The sequence below is a fragment of the Cyphellophora europaea genome (assembly GCF_000365145.1).
Source record: "Cyphellophora europaea CBS 101466 unplaced genomic scaffold supercont1.3, whole genome shotgun sequence".
Lineage (NCBI taxonomy): Eukaryota > Fungi > Ascomycota > Eurotiomycetes > Chaetothyriales > Cyphellophoraceae > Cyphellophora > Cyphellophora europaea.
This window is the reverse complement of record NW_008481809.1, coordinates 2,205,881-2,222,396: the sequence shown is the minus strand read 5'-3', so window position 1 is coordinate 2,222,396 and position 16,516 is coordinate 2,205,881. Positions and strand designations below refer to the sequence as shown.

General features: G+C 53.9%; 6 protein-coding genes across 6 annotated transcripts; 3 read left to right on the top strand and 3 right to left on the bottom strand.

Moving 5' to 3' along the window:
• Nucleotides 1–143: 143 nt before the first annotated feature.
• HMPREF1541_03742 (uncharacterized protein) lies at nucleotides 144–2,144 on the top strand (the record flags this gene model as incomplete). Its single annotated transcript, XM_008718092.1, has 4 exons — nucleotides 144–338; nucleotides 383–951; nucleotides 999–1,169; nucleotides 1,217–2,144. 4 exons carry the CDS (start codon nucleotides 144–146, stop codon nucleotides 2,142–2,144), a joined length of 1,863 nt encoding a protein of 620 aa, XP_008716314.1.
• Nucleotides 2,145–2,513: 369 nt separating this feature from the next.
• Nucleotides 2,514–3,821, top strand: HMPREF1541_03741 (uncharacterized protein; the record flags this gene model as incomplete). The annotated part of the gene is made up of 1 exon (XM_008718091.1): nucleotides 2,514–3,821. One exon carries the CDS (start codon nucleotides 2,514–2,516, stop codon nucleotides 3,819–3,821), a length of 1,308 nt encoding a protein of 435 aa, XP_008716313.1.
• Nucleotides 3,822–4,252: 431 nt separating this feature from the next.
• Nucleotides 4,253–5,185, top strand: HMPREF1541_03740 (uncharacterized protein; the record flags this gene model as incomplete). The annotated part of the gene is made up of 1 exon (XM_008718090.1): nucleotides 4,253–5,185. One exon carries the CDS (start codon nucleotides 4,253–4,255, stop codon nucleotides 5,183–5,185), a length of 933 nt encoding a protein of 310 aa, XP_008716312.1.
• Nucleotides 5,186–5,391: 206 nt separating this feature from the next.
• Nucleotides 5,392–8,823, bottom strand: HMPREF1541_03739 (uncharacterized protein; the record flags this gene model as incomplete). The annotated part of the gene is made up of 1 exon (XM_008718089.1): nucleotides 5,392–8,823. The coding sequence occupies one exon, from the start codon at nucleotides 8,821–8,823 to the stop codon at nucleotides 5,392–5,394; it is 3,432 nt and encodes a 1,143-aa protein (XP_008716311.1).
• Nucleotides 8,824–11,864: 3,041 nt separating this feature from the next.
• On the bottom strand, nucleotides 11,865–14,123 carry HMPREF1541_03738 (DNA repair protein (mre11); the record flags this gene model as incomplete). Its single annotated transcript, XM_008718088.1, has 1 exon — nucleotides 11,865–14,123. The coding sequence occupies one exon, from the start codon at nucleotides 14,121–14,123 to the stop codon at nucleotides 11,865–11,867; it is 2,259 nt and encodes a 752-aa protein (XP_008716310.1).
• A 514-nt stretch (nucleotides 14,124–14,637) lies between these two features.
• HMPREF1541_03737 (uncharacterized protein) lies at nucleotides 14,638–15,925 on the bottom strand (the record flags this gene model as incomplete). The annotated part of the gene is made up of 4 exons (XM_008718087.1): nucleotides 14,638–14,774; nucleotides 14,823–15,401; nucleotides 15,499–15,581; nucleotides 15,639–15,925. 4 exons carry the CDS (start codon nucleotides 15,923–15,925, stop codon nucleotides 14,638–14,640), a joined length of 1,086 nt encoding a protein of 361 aa, XP_008716309.1.
• Nucleotides 15,926–16,516: the final 591 nt, after the last annotated feature.

The window sequence follows — 16,516 nt, the reverse complement described above, 5'->3', positions numbered from 1 at the left end:
TAGCATATTTCCGTCGGCTCATTGCGGTAGAAGTCCTCGACGAGCATCATCGGGGTCAACACCACAAGCGCTCAGCGGCGGTACTCTGAGTCCCGGGGCCAGACGATGGGATCCAAGTCCATCGACAGCTGCTGGAAGCGCCGATGCCGTGCCGGACTTTCTTTCTGGGCACATACCTAGTCACGGTATGGGCGCCAGATGCAGCCAGACACCCACTGATCAAAGTAGCGGGCCGCAAAACACAGGTCGAGGGAAGCTTTCTGTCCCATATTAGACGTCTAATGTTCCTTGAGCCCATCTCATCCCATAACAAGCCACCGACCCGCCGTCGACAACAGGTACGCAATTGACGTATGCTCTGAGCCATACTGAGAGGGGCTAGTCAGAAGAATCATCGGTCGCACTGAACGAGTCCGAGGACGGAGCATACTCCAAGGCAGTTGCTATCTTCCCACCCTCGGAAGTGGCTCAATATCTGATTTCCATCGTCTTTGATTATGCAATCGACAGCTTCTTCTATGTCAATCAGCGAGAGATGCGCCGGATGCTTGAGGTCCACTACTCTAGCGCACAGAAAAGGGGGGATGCGAGTTTCGCGTGTCTGGCTCTGAGTGCGTTCGCTATGGGCATGCAGTGGGCTCATCTCGACGACAGAGCCACCGAGCCTCCTGAGCAAGCTACCGAAGCTGCCGACGCTTTTGCCACAAGAGCCCAAAGTCTTGTCCCTGCAATATTGATTGCACCTTCCTCGGACGCGGTGTCTGCCGCACTGCTCCTCAGCCTGTGCCTTTTGACTACGGTGTCGGCCGATGCCGCCTATACATACATGGGAATCGCTCTCAGGGTGGCGATTGCAAGCAATATGCACAAAGAAACTCCACCTGGGGAGTTCACAGCATGTCAAGCTGAATGTCGCCATCGACTCTGGTGGACTATATACAGCCTTGAACGGTAAATCAACTCTGCCATGTTTCATGAATGTTTTCTGATGTTGTTAGAACAATCGGCATCAAGCTAGGCCGCCCAGAGACAATTCAGGAGCGAGATGTGTCAACGCCGATGCCCAAAGCCGTCGCCGAACTTGACAACGCTCAAGACCACAACAACCTCAGCCAACAGATTGCGAACGCCGAGTTAGTACGCATCTGGAGTCGAATTGCGAATGCTTTGTGAGCGATGTATTGGTTCAACAAGTGACAGAACTGACCATGACCAGGCCACTGATATATTCCCAGCCAGAGCAGTACAATCACGACATCATTGAGCGACTGGTCGCGCAGCTCAACCACTGGGTCGCAACGCTGCCCGAAGATCTACAGCTCCCGAACCTCAACCCACTTGAGAAAGGGTATCGTGCAAAAATACACCTTCACCAGAACTACAATCATGCTTTGATAATCCTGTTCCGGACGCCCCTCATCGCGGTGGCACGCCAATGCCTCAGTAAAGCATTCGCTCCTCAAGAGATGCTTCCCGACCTCGATCCACAAGCTGTTGGCCTCGCCATGAATTGTAGCACTGCTGCCCGAAAGATGCTCGCAAACTTTGAACATGTTCGACAGGCAAAGCTGTTGGCCCGATTCTCATGGACTGATTTTCAAGGCTGCAGCACAGCCATCCTCGTCACGTTATTCTCCCGGGTGATCAAGCAGGATGTCAACTACCAACGCGACATCGATGAGGGACTGCGTACTCTCAAAGTTCTGGCAGAAGCTTCCAAACCCGCACAACTAGCATTGGACTTTGTGCAGGAGTTCAAGAAGATTGTTGAAGAAGCCGTGCAACGGTCGCAGCGGCCGGAAATCGTCAGAGATACCGCTCACAATCAACGTCAGACTTACAAGCAGTGGCTATCAAAATTGTCTACCCAGAGGACTCCAGTGGCAAGCGAGATTACAGAAGGACAGCGCTCTGCGATCGATGAGACGTGGCCTGGCTTGCCGAGAGAGCCGCATGATCCCATCTCAACAGACCTAGCTGGAGATGTGGCCAGTTGGCCCAGCGCCGGACAGGCTCAACCGCTACCAGAGATGAATTTGGACTCTTGGTTTCTTTCTGACGAGTCGCAAATCCTGAGCCTGTCGGGTATGGATTTCCTTGCCTCCTCGCTCTACTTGGGCGACCAAAGTCATACTGGAGGGTGAGGGATGGACGCTGTAGCCACTGGCATTGTGAGTGCAGATAGCGGTGATGTAGTCTACCGGAAGTCCGAGATCTGCAAGGACCCAAGCTCCAAGACTCAAAAAATGGACAGGACCGTGGAGTGACCACCGATTAGGCTATGCACGGTGCATCAGTGGGAATAGTGCTATTAGGTCTTGAAGCCTTCGAACGGCGCCGATCTGGAGCCCCTTTCCGCCTCTTCTCCGCACAAGGTCGGTAAGTGTCGGTTCGGCCACCAGCTATCGGACACGCAACTGATAAACAATCACTGGGCAGCAAGTCTGGAATGTCCTTTCGTGTAACGGACTACGCAACCACCACACAGAGTCATCACTTGGCCCAGTTCCAATATGGCAGAGGTCAACTACGACAAACCTTGGGCGCCGACAAGTGCGGTGCCTAGCATTACTCTCATCAATGCCTCGTTAGTGGACGTACGTCAAGGACGAATTGTTTCCAATACAACCATCACACTCTCGAATGGGAAAATCGACAAGGTCGGCGGCAATTCATCAGAGTCGGCGTCTATCGATCTGCAAGGCAAATACATCTGTCCTGGCTTGAGCGACTGCCATGTTCACGTGACGGGAGCGCCTGGCGGGCTGTCTTTCAAGACACTATACAACCACCCGGCCAGCGCCATCCATCTGCGAGCCTCCTATGTCCTCAAGACCATGCTTCTTCGCGGCTTCACCACCATCAGGGACACAGGTGGCGCCGATGCTGGTCTACGCGCCGCCGTTGATGAAGGCTTGATTCCCGGTCCACGCATGGTTATCGCCGGACGAGCTCTGTCTCAAACAGGCGGCCATGGTGACTTCCGTGACGCACACGACTCACGTACGCCTAGCTGCTGTGGTGACACACCGAGTCTTGGGCGCATCTGCGACGGCGTGCCACAATGCCTGGAGGCCAGCAGAGACGAGTTGCGTCGAGGAGCCGACTTCATCAAGATCATGTGTGGAGGCGGCATGGCATCACCAAACGATCCACTCGACATGCTGCAATTCACGCCAGAAGAGATCCGCGCCATCACGACGACCACGTCGTATCTCGACACCTATACGACTGCGCACGCTTACACGCCAAGAGCCATCCGACATGCCGTCGATAACGGCGTCCTGGGCATCGAGCACGCCAACTTCATCGACGTTGAGACGGCGGAGCTCTGCGTGGCCAAAGGCGTCACCTTCACTCCCACTCTCGGCACCTACGAAGCCTTCTCCAAGGCTCCCTTCGACACCTTGCTCGACCAGCAGAACAAGGAAAAGCTCCGCGTCATCGTCGCGAGCGGCCGCAAATCGCTCGAGATCATGAAGCAGACGGGCGCGAAAGTCTGCTACGGCTCTGACCTGCTGGGCGGCGCCCACTACCAGCAGAGCAGCGGCTTCCGGTTGCTGAACCAGGTCTTCAGCCCCGCCGAGGTGCTGCGTTGCGCCACGATCAATGCTGCGGAGCCGTTAAGGAAGGTAGGGCAGCTGGGTGCGTTGGAGGCTGGGATGGTTGCGGATCTGCTGGTGCTTGATAGGAATCCGCTGGAGGATATCACCATACTGGAGCGGCCGGAGGAGACGATTCTGGCTATTGTCAAGGATGGGAGGGTGGTGACAAGTAAGGTGGAAGGTCTTGAGCAGGATGCGTTGTACCGTGGCTTTTGAGTGCCTGGAGTCGCTGTGTCTCAAGGTCATGTAGTCAACACTGCAGGTAGAGTACGGTCAAGAACCTTCTCTTGGGGATGTTGAATTTCTGAATCATATGCTTCAGGAAAACAGACGCAGCAAGCAAGTCTGACATGGCTGCCCATGGTCGAATTTCCAACATGATGTCTCGGTGGTTCCCATGGCTGTCCCATACACCGAGACCGTCTGAGATACCTTACAAAGGAAGGTCAAAACATACCGCAATTGGTGTCCCAGCGTCAGCCGTTTACCACTGTCAAGTTCAAAGACGATATAAGTAGGACAGCAGCCTCCCGTCCACCTGCGTGCTTTGTCTATTTCCCAGCAATCACAACCTCCACTGCAGACACAACTTGTAGTAGTTCTTAAACCTTGCCCAAGCAGCAACTCACCGTAAGACACATCCAATAATGCCGTCCATCCGGACCAGCAATCCCAACAGCGCGAGCGACGCACGTCTCGCTGCCCTGACAGCCGCGGCCTCAATGTTGTCATCGCCACCAGTCTTTCCAGCGAGCCAGCTTCCACCCCCACCACTAGAGGGCCGTGTCGTATGCTCCAGGCTCAAGGTGCGAACCCAGCATCAGAACCGTGTGGCGAATAAGAAAACACGGCTTCCGGCACAACCACCGAGTTTGGCGGAGCTCGCGCGTGTGACCCCCCGGCAGCAAGCCGCCTCCGAACATCGTCAGCGTATGGCGGCGCGAGAGCGGAAGCGGAAGCGGATGAGAGGAGAGCTGGAGGGCGCGGCGCCTGGTGTGGCGGGACTATTATCATCATCATCATCATCATCATCATCATCCTCGGAGGCGACAACGCCCACAACTTCCCTCAAATCCACCTCCTGCCCCTTCCAGAGGGAGCAAGTCGCCGAGATGAATGCGGAATACACGCGGCGGGAATCGTTGGCGGGTTTGAATCGGGATCTGACCGCGCAAGCCTGCGTCGAGGACATGATTGGGGCGCTGGAAGAGGCTGGCCTAAAGCAGCAGCAGGAGGAGGAACAAGAGGATGCGGCCGTTCAGACACTGAAAACGTGGCGCAATGCACTCCAGGCGCAGGCTCATCGGGCCGAGCAGGTATGGAGGGACGTATGTGGCCAGGCGCTGCAGACTGTGGAGATTGGTGATGATCAGAAGCGCGAGTTTGCGGGGTTGGCAAGGCAAGGGAAGGTGAGACGTGCGGTTCGGGTGACGCCGGGCTCGCTGGTCGCCATGATGTTGCTGGCGCGTTATGGATATGCGGTCTACAGCGACGCCCGGGACGAGGTGATCCGCAGGAACGGTGGTGGCGTCCATGGAGACCACGCTCGTCCCGAGGGAGCGGGGGTTCTTTGTCTGTGAATGGGGGAATTGGACGAGAAGTATTCGAGCATGTCGGCGATGTAATGGCATGGGGCTTCTGCGGGTCGAGGAAGGGAAACTTGTCTAGGAACCAGTCTGGTGAAGAGCAATCTGGGTTCGTGGCGCAAGAGTCAGCTCGTTCGGTTCAATGGTGTTGATTTAGTAGCAAAGACCTGGGGCATGATGGGTAAGGTGCTCATGACTGTTCAGTCTTCCGGTTCGTCCTTGATGACAATCATCTCTTCCTCGCTCTTGACCCACCTCCCATCATCTGCCCGGGTCTCGACTCTCCGGCCGTTCGCGCCCATAACCTCTATTGCACCAATGATGGTTTCGACGCCCTCGGGTACTCGCTCCTCTTCACCCTCCGGCAGAGCGTCTTCATCGATTTCCTTGCCAATAAGTGCTTTCAGAATGACTCCGGCCCCAGCTTTGCTCATGATGATATTCTTCTCCTTACATCGCTCATCGCAAATGCATTCAGTACAGCCTTCCTCGCAGTGGCATTCTCCCACACGCAACACTGCGCGCTCTAGGAGTGTATCGATGAACTCGAATGCTTTCGCCGCAATACCACTGCCTGCAGCACCGCCTTTGGCATCGTAGAAAGTCAGCCGCGCCGGACGTTTTCGCTGTGTCTCCTTCTTGGCAAACTCCTTCAGAGCATTCTTGCATTCAGTTCGCACGTCCCCGGGCATACTGACCACGAATTGTGGCATCAGGCTCAAGATTGCGTGCTCCGCAGCATGAATGGCCGCGGCGAGGTTCATACGTTTTCGCTTGAGGATATCAAGTGCAAATTTCGGGACGTCGATCCACAACCCTCTACTGAAAATGTCGATGGGAGGATTGTCAACGGCCACGGCATCGAGAATCCTGCGCCTCGCATCCAGTTTAAAGAAGCCAAATACAACAGCATGGACTTTGATCCGGCCGAAATATGCTTTGGTGAGGCTGTTGCGACTGGCACGTCGGACCTGCTCTGTCTCGATGGGATCAACGTCGGTAAAATCGCGCTGCTGTGTTGTCCAATCCACCTTGACGAGCTGCACTTTGGCGATCTTTCTTTCGGGAGAGAATTCCTTGACCATGTATGTGCGCCCTTGGTGAAGGAAGATGCCGCCATCATAGAGTGTGAAGAATGCCCTTGAAGCTTCAACTTCTTCAAGCACGAGGTTTCGCCCATGAGTGATATCAACGACAGCGAAGGAATCGTCCTCGGTGTCCCGTATGGAGACATGCTTGGACGGAACCGGGCGGAAGCGAGGATGGGTATGGTAGAAGCCGTGCTCGTCAGGTTCACCGAGTCTGTTGGTGCATATCTGTGGGAGCTGCGCACCGAGAAACCTAGCATCCTCGGCGGGTAGGATGGGCATTTCATAAGCGGCGCACTGGATATGGCCTTCAACAACAAGCTCGTTCCCAAGGTCAACTTGAAGCTCACAATTGGGCTTGGTGAAGAGCTCATCTGGATTGGCCATGAAATGTTGGTCGACGGGGAAGCAGTCGCCAACAAGCACTGATAGGGAGTCTCGGTTACGTCTCCCAGCTCGACCAGATTGCTGCCGTAGATTGGCTATTGTATACGGGAATCCCATGGTAACAACTGCATCGAGCGATCCAATATCCACACCAAGTTCCAGAGCTGTTGTTGCGACTATTCCCATGAGCTTACCCGAGAACATTTCGGATTCGATCTGCCGACGATCCTGTGCCGAATAGCCACCGCGGTATCCCATGACTAACGCAGCACACTGGGGACGCTCGATAGCGTTGAAGTATGAGCGGACAGCGCCGAGCAGGACCTCGCATTGTTTTCGTATGCGACAAAAAGCAATCACACGGACACCGCGCAGAATTAACTCAGCTAGCAATCGTGCTGTTTCGTAGAAGGCGTCCCCACGGCCAGAGGTAGGATCACCCGGGTCTTTGAAAGGTGTGTTCCAGCACACAAATTCTTTGCGGCCGGATGGCGAACCGTCGAAGTCGGTTAGTCTGACGTTGTCGACCCCGAAGATAGTCTTCATATGTTCTTCTGGATTGCTGACGGTAGCGGAGCAGGAAATGAATTTGACACGTCGGTTTCCAACAGCCGCACAGATCCGGCGCAGACGCCGCATGATGAAGGCGACATGGGCACCGAACAAACCATTGTACACATGGAGTTCGTCAACAACGACATATTTCAAGTTCTGGAGGAAGTGTCGCCAAGTGCTCTCCTGAGGTAGAATGGTGATGTGAAGCATATCTGGGTTGGTAAAGATGATCCTCGCACCGTCGCGGATGAGGTTCCGCTCGGCCATGGGAGTGTCGCCATCGAACGTTTCTACCATCACATCACCCAGCTGAGGAAGATAGCTCAAGAGCTCCTTCATAGATCGCCGCTGATCTTGGGCAAGCGCCTTGGTAGGAAATATGTACATGCCGCGGCTTTGGGGATCGGCCTCCAACGCGTGCAACATGGGCACCTGATAAATCAAACTCTTGCCAGATGATGTACTGGTAGAGGTGATGACATGATGACCATTATGAAGGTTATTGATGGCTTCGGCTTGGTGCGAATAGAACTGAGTAATGCCCCGTGTGTTGTATAGAGCATTGACGAGATGTTGAGACAGTGGGAACTCCAGTTCGCCATAGATTGCTTCTTGTGCATCGAACACCCGATGACCGTCTGGCACAATCTGATGAGTATACCACTCCATCTCGGTCAGCTCCTGCACGATCTCGGATATTGATTTGCGCTCTTTGGGTATTGTTTGTGGTGCCTTGTTCCCGGGCTTCGGGGTCGAAGGCCTACTGATGGTTGGTAGTGGAACATATTGATCCTTTAGAGCCTTGATCTTATCAACAGCATCAACGCCATCCTCGGCGCACTGATTCAGGAAACCATTGATGGCAGATGTAAATTTCGTGTTTCGCTTGTCGATGAGTTTGAGCATGGATTTCTGGCTGAATACCGGCATCTTCAATTCCTCATTTCGAAGCTTTTGAGTTGCTTTGACCGGTTCCCCGGTCTTGGGATCCCGGACCTGGCGCTTGAGATCGCCATCAACGAACTCAAACAGGAGCAGCTCGTCGACCTCTTCGCCTGCACGTTTGTCCTGGTCTTTAGTTCCAAACCAGTCCGCGCGACCGGCACTGATATCTCCTCCTTCCCCAGCGAGTGTGACCGCGAGCATGTCTTCATCGACGTAGGCGAAGTGTATTGCCCGGGGGACAAGTGCCTTGACCTGCGCCACATCTTCCTCAACGAGTGGCCGCTTAATATGACCTTCGACTGCTGACTTTATGTTGTTCCATGTAGTCGCGAAATGCTTCCTCGTACAGCAGAAAGTATAGACGAGGTTCAAAGCTCGGTGCAAGTTTGACAGGTACTTGAAGTGGTCGGGCCAAGGGATATCTGAATTGACCAGATTAGTCGACGAGTCACGCCTCAGCGTGGGCGGTTTGGAGGCATCTTTTCTCCGTCGGGGCTTGTTTCCTCCATCATTTGTCTTTGTGGGGACTGTGGTAGTGCTGTCCCCTGCCGCTTCGCCTTCCGGTGGCGGCTCTGATGGCGGTTGTGCCTTGGGAGTACGCTTCCGCTTTCGATTGACTACTTGGTTAGAAACCGTCGCTGCTTGGATCTTAGCCATAATCGAGAGTCGAAGTCTTGGGCCACACTGTAGCCATGGCAGGGACAAATTCAGTGCTGGTGGCGCAGGCTGTAAATTGTGAACGTTGTCCAGGGATGCGCAACGTTCTTTGATGACGTTGTACACTTACAGGAAACGCGGGTACCGCGTAAAGTGGTTTTCGCGTATTAGGGCCGTTTGGCATTTCTTGACTCTGGCTTCCACCGGACTTGGTGACTGCCTCACCACCAGACTATCACACCCTTTGCTTGTTGCATGACTCACAGGCACATGAAGTGATGAGTATTTCAAGTCACCTTCAAACGTCTCTTTCGCCGAAGCTGGCGGCGGAGTGCCGGACGTCTCAAAATAAGCTAATGGTCCAACATGTCAACCGACAGCGGGCTCCCAAGAACAAAACGTCCTGCGGCCGGGCAATCTTGATATACTGTACAATTCATCCAGCAACTATGACTCGGTCGTGAAATGATAGGAATGAGAATGCAAGGTTCATTGAGAAATTCTCGAGAAAGAGTCCGAGTTCTGGCGAGCACTCTACAGTGGACTATGGAAGGTCGGTAGTACAGCGTCGCTATATTGATCTTGATCGAACTGACGGCCTTAAGGAAAATGCAGAAGGACATGTCAGGCTCGACAGCGCGGACCCGAATATTCTCGAGCAGGCATCGCGCTTCTTCTACGCTAAGGCTTGGACTGCCGTTCAACAGCCAAGTGAGAACATGCTTGCTTTCAACATCAACAAGTACGTCTTCGCAGACGCCTACGCTGCCAACGGATTCAAGCAGCAAGCCTTCACTATGTGCAAGTCTCTGTTAAATAATGACATCGAATTGGAAGAGCTTGCGGCAGCAGTCGACCTGGTTTGTTCTAATACAACGCCTTTTGATCAACAGCTCAGGGCCGATATTCTCCGCTTCTGCGCAAACTACCCCAACATCTCTGTGGTTTATCAACGGAGACGAAATAACAGTCACCGAGAGACACAAGCGTCCAGAGCTACGATTTTACCCGGAGACACAGATCCCTCTCCAAGGTCTTCGGCGTCTTCCCAGAAGAAGCGTTCACGGCCGAGCATGAGAGCAAGAAAGCGGCACACGGGTATTGAGAGGAGGTGGCAAGATTCCAAGCTAAGCGGTCGCTTATTCTGGACATCGTTGAGAGACTGGAGTCGGAAGAGCCTGTTGCGGGGCGGCTGGAAACGAGGTCTGTGCAGGCGATGCAGGATGTCAAGGCTCAGATGGGACTACTAGAGTTCAACTACTCGCAACTCAGAGTCGAGAAGGAGGAGTTGGAGGCGACCATTCGATTGATTAATGGCAACACTCACGGCCGCAACGGAACCTGTCGTTCGAAGCTGACCACTCTCGAACACGATGACGGTGGCAGGGTCTTCGCATTGCGGTCTGGCAGCTGTAACTGTAACACGGCATTACTCAGGCACAGACCGCAGAAGCGACTAACAATCACACCACTTAAGCGGTTCAGATCCACCCAGGGTTAACTGTACACTTCTCCTTCTCGACGGCCCGCCGAATTCATGCACATTGATTACCTTCCAGCTGCTGCTGGCGCTTCCTCAATCGGCTTCAAGAATCCAACAAATGTCGGCAGTTGCATCTCCTGCACCGCACGACGCCCGTCTCATTGGGGAGCACAGTTGCACCGAACGTCTGACCGCAGGTGGTGTTGCGACAGAACTGATGAATATGGATAGCTTTGACCACTTTGTCATATCGAGACTCGCTCTGAGACAGTCTCTCACGGTGATCCTGGAGTTCCTCGGTCAAGCGCACAATTTCATCGGCCTCCTGTTGGAGCCGCTTCTCGAGAGACTCTCGCTCCGCTTTGGCATCTAATTGCAACCTCCAGGCTAGGGGTTCCGCGTCGCGAATGATTCCTTCCAGTGTGGCGCAAGATTGGACGTAATGGCTCGCGTTGACGACGCTTGGATGATCCGTGGACGCAACAGCTCGTCGTTTGCCCGGGTGTTCGAGAGGGCCATGGCGATTGGCTCGACCATTAAGGTGATGGTGCTTGGTTCCCGGAGAATGCGACCGCAGCAGTTGACTGCTTCAACCAGTAATGGCTTGATGTTGAGAAAGTCAGCGAGCAGGTACAACTTGGTATTGAAAGCCAATGCGGCGACCATAGCTTTGTCGACACGTTGGTCAATAAAGGCCCGGGACAGATGAATCGTCGTCGAACTAATACTGACCGTAATATTCGGAACGAGCCTTCTCATCAGCTTCTTCGCTCTTCTCGTCAACGTCTTCGCTCCCCTCCTCGTCTTCTTCGATCACACCGATGGGCGGTGGGATGCGGTCAGCGTAACTACCGGCATACAAGAATAGCAGCGCCTGTTCCACAACCTCTGGATCGTGTTCTTCGAGTGTAGCTTCGCGGTCATCGCTCTCCTATTCGAAGTCAGCACGTTCAGTCTTTGGCGGTCCGCCTCCTCGCAGATGAATCGGTACTTGCCTTCCAGGGACCATCGCAGAGCACTTTCAACACGTCAGACTGAGGACAGATGATGCAGCGGTGTACTTTGAAGCTTCTTCCGCCGGCCTTGAGAACGAAATCGTGGTAGTCTCCCGTTTCCAACAAAGTGAGATGTCGGGAAGTCAGAGCAGCCAGCTCGAAATCCGTGTCGGGGTCCCTCATGATGGGACTTCCTGCCTGAGCTGTGCATCAATCAGTAAAGAATCAAGAAGCAGGAGAATGTGCAACTAGCAAAGTCATACATGCCATCAACGGGCTTGCTTATTGTTGACCAGACACAAACACTTGCACGAGTTGCAACAAGGAGATTGACGACAAGAAAGGGCAACGCTCACAGGCCCGAGCTGGTCCTCGAAATTGCATACGTGGCCTAAACTATGAAGGATGCGTTGTGAGATATCTTGAAAGGGCTGCTCGTAGCATGCTCGAACAGATAACTTGCCAAGGATCACTGCGGCCATTACTAGTATCGTCGGGTCTGATGGCAGCCTCATCTCTATCTCAGCGCTACCTCAGTAGCGTTCCGGAGTCCTAACCCATGCTCAGCGCCGTCGCCGTACAGGCTGGATCACCTCTTCAAAGCCATCACTTTCATCCTCGATGTCGTCAACATCAACGCCTCCGCTCCTTCCAGTCCCGCTTCCCAGAACGCTGGCCTGGCTAGCACTGAAGTTCAGCGTGGCCTGCTTTCCGGTGCCCGTCTTGCTTGCTGTAGTCCCCCTTGCCGGCGCCTTTCTTGTAGCTGTAGCTTTCGCAGCAGGTACCGCCTTACTGCTTTTCGGTGCTGCGGCCTTAGCAGAACGAGCCGTGCCATTGCTGGGCTGTGCGGTCTTCTTGTGCTTGTCACTAATGAACATAGCCTGGGAGTCGCTTTCCTCATCGTCGTAGACATCCTGCATTGGTACGTCCTCATCTTCGTCATCGTCCTCATCTTCAATGACAGCCTTTCTGCTGCGAGCAGTAGGCTTCTTTGCACGAGCAGTAGTGACTTTTCCTCGAGTGCTTGCGGCACCACGTCCGCGTCCACGACCACGACCGCGCGCCGGAGCCGGCGTGCCACCTTCGTCAGAGTCATCCAATGCATCGACGCTCTGACTTCGCGAATCACGAATCAGGGCGGCCGGATTGTCCTCCCATTCACCGTCATTGTCAGTGTCCCAGTCCACCGGTCGGGCCTTGAGCCTCTTCTTATTCTTTCCAGGCCTCGCATTACCTTGGGCGAACTCGGTCTCAAGCCGCTCCTTGATCGCCTGAATCTGCGTCATCAGATCTGCACCTTCCTCTTCAGACTCATCATCATCCTGCTGTCCGCCCAAAAGACCGACTTGCTTCTCAAGAGCGCTTTCCACAAATTCTTCAAGCGCATGTCTCTCGTCTTTGTCAACGAAATTATTGACAGCGTCACCGAAGTAATTGGTGGGGAGGATCGTCAAGCTCTGTGCATCGAGGAACTCCTTGACGAGCTTTTGAACCTGAATATTCTCCAGGTTGTCGACTCTGCTCTCAATGGCCTTGTCGTTCTCGGCGTCTTTCTTGGCTCTCGCAACGGCCGAGGCCGCAGCACTCCGCTTCCTGATATGGTATTGAATAACGTCGTTGGTATTTGCAACACGGTCCTGGAAGCGGTTGCTGAATCGTTGGGGATTCTCGACATCAAACTTGGATAGACCATCGGGCGACGTATATTCAACGCGAAGGCGGATTAGCGGCAGAGGGAATTTGCCCTTAGTAGGATCGGCGCCGCCCTCCTTCTGTGCCTCTTCCCAGTCCTTTCTGGCCTCTTCAATCATGTTTTCTACAATCGAGATCAGATGAGCAGTCAATTTTGTACGGTGCCCACTTGTCTTCGCAATCTTCTTGGCCACGTTATCCTGGGCGAGCACGATGTCTCTGTATACAAACGGACGAACCGTACGCAGTCGGATGGGTTCATTCTTGAACTCACGACCGGTGACCGAGAGTATCGTCACGTGTTTCGCTACGGCTTCACCGGGTATGAGAGACGTAGCCACACTCGATCCAGGTTGTATGACATGGAAGCCCATCTCAGGGTTTAAGGTCGGCTGAATCAGACATTCGTGCTCGTGACCCCAGATGACGAGATCGAGGAACTGAGGGAGAAGATTCTCGGGGAGATAATTGGTTTCGGAGTGCGCAGTATGGTTTTGGTGAACGCATATCATATGGAACCAATCGCTTTGTTGGGTACCCGGCTGATAGAATGTGACGCCAGGGGCATCTTTACGGTTGAAAGTACGGTACAGACGCTCATCGCGGACGTTTGAGATACCGTACAAAGCTAGCTTTGTGTTACCTTTCTGCAATAGTATAGGTCTAACGTGAATGCTGTCTGATTCTGGAGTGCGACCGAAGTAGTTGACGAGGCCTGACATAGCCAGGAGGTCGAGAGCGGCGTAGTGTCCATCTCCTGAAGGGTCGTCGTGATTGCCGTGAATAGAGAAGACAGGTATGCTGACATTGATGTCGGGATCCTCGTAGTTGACGTAGTCGAAGGTTGCATCGAACTGTTCGGAGCCATCGCTCAAGATCTCAAGTTCACAAGGTCTGGCGCCCAAGCAGTTGAGTCGCAGTGATCTCATGACATTATACATTGACTTCCGAGAAGGTTTGTTCTCGTGAAAGAGGTCGCCGGCGAGAAGCACCATGTCGACTTCGCGATCACGGGCCAGTTCCATGATTTCGTGGAAAGTCTTCCAGGAATCATCGCTGCGGTGGGGATCTCGCTCATGGGCACCGACATGATTGTCAGTAGCGACGAGTATGCGGATTGTGTCAGACATGGTGTCCGGATTGCTTTGGTTGCCACTAGGAGATGAAAACTACCGGCACTTTGAAAAGGTCAAAGAACAGTCATGAAGAGGAGCATCGACGAGAGGACGGACTGCTCAACACTTGAAGACAGAACCTGCAAATGCAGGCCGCCTATCACAGTCGCAGTCGCTCGTGCATTAAGGAAATAATCTGATCGGCAAGGCGGTGGTCGCTTGATACAGAGTGGAGCTGCCCGTGGTTGCCTGTTTCTCTGCCTGCCATGCATTAGACGCGTTTGGTCGCGTTTCTCGCGTTTCGGAAATGGTCCCCGAAGTGCATGTCTGTACCAAAACGCACGCTTGCTTCAGTCTTGCATCGCATTGTGCAATATGCTGGACGCTCATTTGGTCACGATCAATTCGCAAGTTCGTCGCGAATAACTCTATCTTATCCGCCCAAGGACCACTTGTTCTGCATGTTGCATCTTGGGCATTGAAGCCAATCTAAACTTCTATATCTACTACCGACATTGGCTATTGTCCCTCACTCCATCTCCGGTGTGATGATGTTGCTGTCTAGCTTATCTATCAACACATCGCGCATTGTTTGCGCCGACTTCACTCTTATATCGACAAAGCTTCCCGGGCTGTAGAATGCACTATGGCAGGTAAGTACCATCCCTATAGCAGTCAGCACGTCAATTGGGACAACTTCTGGAAAGCACCTACGGCCCATCAACCAGTCCTCCTTTCGACGATACGCTTGAATCAAGGAATGTGCCGGCTCTGGTATTGGCTCCTCAGGCAGCACGTCGAGACCGGCCCCCGAGATGATGTCTTCCTTCATGGCCCGCTCCACGCCATCCAGATCCACGATCTCACCCCGCGCCGTATTTACTAGAATCGATCCTTTGGGCATCAAACTCAACAAATCATAGCCCACCATGTCTCTCGTATCTCGCGTACACGGACAGTGCACACTCAATATCGTCGACCTCCTGAACAGCTCCTTGATGTCCTTGGTCCGCTCCATACCCAGCGACTTGTCCGTGCCGTTCGGCTTGTAAGGATCGTACCACAAGATGTTCCAGCCGAACGCCTTTGCTCGGAGTGCCGCGGCGGTACCAATTCGTCCCAGGCCTAGGATGCCGAAAGTGGTGCCTTGGATGCGCTCTACTAGAGGTGTATCGATCTGCATCCAGGGCGCGGGACTGGGGCCTCGCTGGCGCTCGTTGTGCAGAAGGATACCACGGCGTAAGGAAAGTGACAGTGCAAGCGCGTGGTCGGCGATTTCGGCGGTGCCGTAATCTGCAATCTGAGGTAAGTGGCCCGCCTGTCTGAGGCTGGGAAATGAGGGGTGGTGAATGGGCCGCAGAGGAAATCTGGCTTTAGAGGGGAAACCAACCTGGTACGTTACAGACTGTGACGCCTCGGGCGGCGAGAGCGACGCGATCAAGTCGGTCATACCCAACGCCCATGCGTACGATACTGGGCGTCATTAGCTGGACAGTGCTCGTGCTGCCTCAGGAGACATGGAAGACGTACACTTTCAGATTGGGAAACAGTTCAAGGTCCTCTTTGCCAAAGTGCATCTTCAGAACCATGAGGCCATCTGCGCGCTCACGTAGATCCTTGTCCATGGCAGACCATGGCCTCATGTCCGCAACCCCGGTCGGCCATAGATCCGATTGAACATACTCGACCTCATAGTCGTGTGTAGGGTCCTCGTTGAAGAGTTGCTGCTCTACTTTATCATCCTGGTACAGAGCGTTAACAGCGGACCGAACCACGCGAAGCACCGTCGGGCATGACACGTACTGGATACAGCCCATCTGCTTGCACGACGATGTACTTCTGTTTCGAGGCGGGAGCCGTGGAACCCATATTGATTGAAGCTTCGATGCCTGTGTGCTGGCTTTAGCGATCACCGGTCGGGCAGTGCAGCAGTCAAGCAACTAGCAACCAGCAGTGATTCCACCGAAAGAGTACACAGTGGGAATCTGACGGATAAATATGACCAAGCCTACTGGAAGGCTAGAGGCTCAGTGGCCCCAGATGCACCAAAGTCTTCGGGCCGTGGTGACCGGCACAGAACGGTGTCGGAACCGAGGGGGTTTGACTGCACCCAGATTGGAGAAGCGCGTGCGGCTATCTACTGCCTCTTGGCGGGCGGGATTATGCGTGGGGTAAAGAGTAGACGTGGCAGAAAAACAGCACCAGAGATGGGGGTTCCGCAATGGGGGGTCAATGTGACGCGAATGCGGTCTATAATGGCTGATCCAAGCCAACGACTCCAGTGCATGCACTTTGTGGTTGGTACGTTAACCCATGAGCCATGTCAACGTGGGTAAATGCCCCACACCGGGATGGCGAGGTCGATCCGTCCTTGTTGTACACTGCCCAAGTACGGTGGGAGCTGCTTG